The sequence below is a fragment of the Sinocyclocheilus anshuiensis genome, unplaced genomic scaffold, assembly GCF_001515605.1.
Source record: "Sinocyclocheilus anshuiensis isolate Anshui unplaced genomic scaffold, SAMN03320099.WGS_v1.1 scaffold626, whole genome shotgun sequence".
NCBI lineage: Eukaryota > Metazoa > Chordata > Actinopteri > Cypriniformes > Cyprinidae > Sinocyclocheilus > Sinocyclocheilus anshuiensis.
The window spans coordinates 51,466-57,943 of NW_015544167.1; the positions used below are offsets into that span (position 1 = coordinate 51,466).

Consider the following 6,478-nt stretch of genomic DNA (forward strand, 5'->3'; position numbering starts at 1 on the left):
TTTCCCTCTTCCCAGAATGGAAGACTATGTCGACCGAGTGGGCTCTGCACGTTATGTAACCAAGCTTGACCTTCTCAAAGGTTATTGGCAGGTGCCGTTAACACCGCGTGCTTCCGAGATCTCCGCTTTTGTCACACCTGACGCATTCATGCAATATACGGTGATGGCCTTTGGAATGCGAAACGCACCTGCCACATTCCAACGATTAATGCAGACTGTGTTGTCTGAAGTACAGAACTGTTAAGTCTCTCGATGACGTAGTGGTTTACTCCATGTCGTGGGACAACCACTTATGCATCCTGAATTCAGTCTTGAAGCGGTTAGCTGAGGCATCTTTGACACTTAACCTCAGTAAGTGTGAAGTCGCGAAGGCTGTAGTTACTTACCTCGGGAAACTAGTTGGGCAGGGCCAGGTAAAACCTGTAAGTGAAAAAGTTGAAGCTATTGCCGAGTTCCCATTACCTACTAATAAACGCGAATTACGACGTTTTTTAGGAATGACTGGTTATTACAGGGGGTTCTGTAAGAACTTCGCCACGGTGGTTGCGCCCCTTACCGATCTCCTTAGCACTGATCGAAAATTCGTGTGGGGTGAAAAGTGTGAGTCCGCCTTTTGCTCTGCGAAAGATTTGCTGTGCAATGCTCCAATTCTGTCTGCTCCAAGGTTCGCTTTGCCTTCCACTCTGCATGTCGCGGCGCCGGTGCGGTGCTAATGCAAGCTGATGACGCTGGCATTGAACATCCTGTCAGTTATTTCTCTAAAAAGTTTACTAAGTGTCAACAGAACTATAGCACTATAGAAAAAGAGGCACAGGCGTTACTTCTAGCCCTTCAACTCTCCGAAGTGTACCTAAACTCTGGTAATCGAATTATAGTGTACACAGATCATAACCCTTTAACATTTCTGTCTCGTATGTCAAACTCCAACCAACGTTTAATGAGATGGGCACTGATTTTACAGGAGTTTGATTTGGACATACGTTATAAGAAAGGTGCAGAAAACGTCGTAGCTGATGCACTGTCAAGGGCTTGGGCTGAAGAAAACTGAATTGCCTTCATTATGGTGACATGAATTAAATATCGTAATCTTTTACAAATTGAGTTTTGTAACTAAGGGTGGGGGTGTTACGTCCTTCGACGTAAGTTATTATTTTTATTTATTTGCATTATGTATTGTGTATGTTGTGTGCTACGGATTGTGCGCAGCTCTCTCTCTCCCTCTCCCCTTCTGGCAGCGCTTGATTGGGACCAGCTGCAGGAGATTGCGTGGTGAGCCGGAGCGTTTAAATGCTGGGAAGCAGAGCAGCGATGGAGAGCTTCTGTAGTGTGCGTGCCATGAAGCTCCGCCGCGGGTGTCGTGCTGTGCCGTTCCGTCCCGTCCTCTGTCTCCTGCTCCAGACAACAGTTGGTTGTGTAGTGTGGTTAAATGACGGTGTTATTGTGTGTGTAACCATTCTGGTTAGTGGCGCTGCGGAAACACCGTTTCCTGAATTGCAAGGACTAAGCTATAGCCTATCTGAGTCCTCTTTAATCCGATCCTTAAGAGTTTTTTTGGTTGGTAGCTACTATTCGTTATTTGTAAACACCTATTCGTTATTTCTGAAGCAGTAGGTTGGGGATTTCCATTTATTTTGGTGAACGTCGTTTTCTCCTGTTTTTTTGGCCAGAGAGGGAGTTAGGGAAGACCTCTGTATTTCTTTTGGGAAGTTTTATTTTGTTAGGCAATTTGGGCTTCTCTAAACCCTTAGTTAGTTTCCCTTTGGTTTGTTATTTTGGCCTGGATCCCCTTTCGAAGAGATGTGCTTCCAAACGTCAATTTAGAGATGTAATAAACAGACTTTCGCTTGTGAAGAAGCCTCTATTGTGGTCATTGTGAGCTGGAACAGGAGAGGAGCTGAATTATTTCTTTAATTTTATTCTTGTCATCGGCCTTACCAACCCTAGACTGGTCGGGTCGTGACACAAGGCTAATGCCATTCAGTAGTTTTGGCTTCTGCTGTACTCACCGGGGGAAACCGGATCCTCCAGATCTCTCAGCGGCCTTCCTGTTTAAAATCAGGTACAATGACAAGATTTATGAATTTGTTGCATCATGTGACAAAAGTGACATTTTACACATGGAGGTTCATATTAAAGTAGGGATGAAATTATTTGACGATAAATCGTGATAAAATTCCTCACGGTTAGTTTTACCGTTTCTTAATTTAATTATTAAAACTGTATTCGATTACTGCGATTTGAACAGGATAAAAAAATCCCGTCCAGCATGAAGCAGAGTTTGAAGTAACAGTGTCACGTGCACACAGCATGCAGAGAAGTTTCATTTTGTGTGGAAACAAATGTTACTTAGTCAAGAGCAGTGATTTATTGTCTTTTTTTTTTTTTTAACAACAATGACAGACGGCACAGCTTTATTAGGCTGCTGTCCCTTTAAGACTGACTGCACAGATCCAATGTACCAATACACAGTTTTCTTTCTCAACAACTGCTTACATTCACTTAAGACAAAACTGACCGTGTTAATGAGGATACTCCATTTGGTACTTGTGAGGTGTTTGAGGCCGCTTCATGTGAGTGACTGTAAGCGCACAGAAAACCGTTGTGGAGCATGCGAGTACCGAATGGTTTACAAGGACTTAAAGGGTTAATTCACCCAAAAATGAAAATGTGCTTGTTTTACTCACCCTAAAAGCATCCTAGGTGTATATGACTTTCTTCTTTCAGACAAATCCAGTCGGAGTTATATTAAAAATTGTCCTGGCTATTCCAAGCTCTAGATGCTTTTAGGGTGAGTAAAACAAGCACATTTTCATTTTTGGGTGAATTAACCCTTTAAGTCCTTGTAAACCATTCGGTACTCGTCAGTCCACAGTCCACAAGTCGTCAAATAAAGGGCGCGCATCCATAATAAAAACGTGCTTAACACGGCTCCGGGGGGTGAATAAAGGCCTACTGGAGTGAATCCATGAGTTTTTGTAAGAAAAATATCCATATTTCAAACATAATAAATACTTTTCTCTCACTTCCGGTATCTGTCGTACACTAAAGTCGTTCCGGCGGATGACGTAAGACGCGCGTCGTTGCGTGATTAGTGACGAATGCAGAGAGAGAACAAAACAAAATGCCGGTCACGAATTAGAAGCACAAACTGAGGATTTGCAAAGAAAAATGTTGGAGGATTTTGATATAAACCAAGAGGAGACTGGTTTTCCTTTGCTTAAGTAAGGAAACTTTGCTTCCTTTGCTCCTATAAACAAACTCGCGAGACTAGCATACCTCAGAGGCGCGCGCGCTGTGCATACGTCATACGGCCTTCCGCCGGAACGGCTTCCGCGTACAACAGTCAGCAGAAGTGAGAGAAAAGTGTTTATTACGTTTGAAATATGGATATTTTTCTTACAAAAACTCATGGATTCACTACAGGAGGCCTTTATTCATCCCCTGGAGCCGTGTGAGGCACATTTTATTATGGATGCGCGTGCTTTATTTGACGACTTGTGGACTGTTCAACTGCAACACCCGCTGACTGTAATGATAGAGCTTGGAATAGCCAGGACAATTTTTAATATAACTCCGACTGGATTCGTCTGAAAGAAGAAAGTCATATACACCTAGGATGCTTCGAGGGTGAGTAAAACAAGCCAATTTAAATTTTTGGGTGAACTAACCCTTTAAAAAGATGTGCAAATGATACTGTTTTGTGACGATGAAACAGTGACCCGATTAGGCACGTGAAAATTCTGTCGACTGCCCCGAAACGTGAGCGTAAATATCGTATCGCAGCGTGCAGCGGCTCTTGTAGTGCAGACGAGATGCGCTGATGTGAAGCCGTTTTGAGAGAGAAGACGAGATACCGCTGAATCACTCGTGCGGTTCTCCGCAGTGGAGCGGAGGTTACGGGAAACAGCTGTAACTCTGCTGCTCCATCAGCGCCACCTGCTGTCAGAGAGCGGATTTACAGAGCGTTACGTTTACATTCAGCCTGTGTGCCGTTTGTCTGGCCAAAAAAACGACCGAATTTGCATGCTGTACTGTAAATTTTGACCGGTTGATGAAAAACAAGCTGATGTCGAATCAACACATTTAAATAATTCGGATAAGTTATCTAGAATTATTTATGGAGCAGATAAAATAAATCTGATCATTTATTAATCATTTATCATTTTGACTTGAAATGTGAGGTTAACCATTTTATGAAACTTTTTCAAAGCTTTATTTGAACATTTCGTACATGTTTTAGCATTCATGCAAACAAAAAGTAATTTTATTTGTTGTGTTGATTTTAAATATACAACTTGGTTGAAGAGATTCATGTGTCAGTACTTTTTGAACATTTCCATCATATTTTAACAATACCGTGTAATACCGCCAACCGTGATAATTTTGGTCACTATAACCGCGGTAAGAAGTTTTCATAGCGTTTCATCTCTATATTAAAGCTGTGCTGGATGTGCTCTGACCTTGTGTCGTCACAGGAGATGTTGTCAAAGAAGGATTTGGATCTATCGTAGTAGCAGTTTGGTCCGAGAGGATCTTCCTCATCAGCGTTTCCTTCGCTGTTCTGAGTGTCGACTCCCGAATCACCTTTATCCTCGCCATTCAAAGCCTTTTCGGGCTTCTCATCTGAACAAACATATACACAGAGAAATACACCTGCATTTTTCTCTAGACTACAGCATGAGAAAGCTATCTGCTTTACACTCTACTGTGAAAGTGTGCTTAATTGTATTCAATATGCATTTGTAGTATACTTAAAATCATAAGTGTACTTAAAAAATGTACTTGCAGATAAAAGATTAAATGAAATAAAGGAGTACACTTTTTATAACTATGTCTTAAGTACACTTTGTAATGTCAACACTTCTGATGTGTTGACTAACATACTAAAGTATATGTAAAGCACTTGATTATAATTTGAACTATTTGATACTACATTTAAATAGCGACTTCAATTGCAACTTTATCATGATAAATGTGTAATTACAAATGTATTTAAGTACATGACATACAAGTTTCAATAGAAATGGAATAAAAGGGGTTATATGATGCTATTTTCAAAGATTGTTATTTTGTGTATTGGGTGTAAAAGAATATGTTAGCATGCTTTAACGTTCATAAAAATTATTTTTCACATACAGTACAATATAGTAGCTCCTGTATGCCCAGTCTTTCTAAAATGCGTCGATTTCTACAAAATTCCACCTTCCGAAAAGAGCAATGTGCTCTGATTGGCCAGCTGACCCAGTGCGTTGTGATTGGCTGAACATCTCAAGAGTGTGTCGGAAATGTAACGCCCCTTACCATAATTGCTAGCTTCAGCTTCCAAAGCAATGATAAGAACAGTTAATAATGTCGTCAGTTCGAGCCCGAGTCATAGGGCTGGGCAATATCGTCAAAAAAATCATCTCTCTGTAATTTTTGGCTGAATTGTGATATATGGTATATATTTCGTTTTTGTAGCTTCCTATTTGGATTTTAAAAATCTGTATTTATTTTAAAATAAAAATAATTTCACATCCTGCCCAATGTTGTCCAACAAATAATGAACATATAATAGGGTTTGAACATAAATCAAATGAATATAACCATATAGGCTATGCTATACATTACGTGCAAAAAAGGGTTAAAATCACATTACATTATAGCATTGTAATATTACAATCTAAAAACAAAAATAACGCTTTTTAAAGCAGAAGTTAAATTCACTAAACTAAAAATGCTAAATATGCTGCTACATTTTTTTTTTTTTGCAACCTGTGACACTTTTTCAGGATTCTTTGATGAATAAAAAGTTAAAAAGAACAGCATTTATTCAAAATAGAAATCTTTTATAACAATATAAGTCTGTCACTTTTTTTTTATCAATTTTACACATCCTTGCTGAATAAAAGTATTAATTTATAAAAAAAATTTAAAAAGAATGTACTGACCCCAAACCTTTGAACGGTACTGTATATTGTTACAAAAGATTTATATTTTAAGTAAATGCTGTTCTTTTTTACTTTTTATTCATCAAAGAATCCTGAAAAACAAAGTGTCACAGTTTAAAAAAAAAAATGAAGCAGCAAAAACTTTCTAATATCAATAATAAATCAGCATATCAGAATGATTTCTGAAGGATCATGTGACACTGAAGACTGGAGTAATGATGCTGATAATTCAGCTTTGCATCACAGGAATAACACACACACACACACACACATCAATATTCTCTCAAAGTATATTTCCATAATAAGTCCTGCATAATATGTAACCTGCACTTTTTTGCATATTTGGTAATCTGATTGTACCTTTGAGTTTGAGTTTGCTCTGGAACTCTTTGTCAATCTCGTCTTTGTTGAACTGAGCATTGGCGCTCTCAAAGTCAAAGTCTTTCTCAAACTTCATGGGCCCTTCTCTCCGCACAGGGAATCGTCCTCTTCCACGATGACCTCCGGCACGACCCCGTCGGACAGCAGGAGAACCACCAGCTGAGCAG

General features: G+C 39.6%; 1 protein-coding gene across 4 annotated transcripts in view; it reads right to left on the bottom strand.

The window, feature by feature from the left end:
• Nucleotides 1-6,478, bottom strand: part of LOC107695930 (protein LSM14 homolog A-like) — a 30,857-nt gene that overhangs the window by 6,793 nt on the left and 17,586 nt on the right. For all 4 annotated transcript variants that reach the window (XM_016496043.1, XM_016496040.1, XM_016496042.1 and 1 more), the window contains 2 exons: nucleotides 4,461-4,623; nucleotides 2,007-2,045 (listed from right to left, as the gene is read on the bottom strand). In XM_016496043.1, the coding sequence (XP_016351529.1) occupies nucleotides 2,007-2,045; nucleotides 4,461-4,623 (202 nt within the window). The remainder of the gene's footprint in view (nucleotides 1-2,006; nucleotides 2,046-4,460; nucleotides 4,624-6,478) is intronic.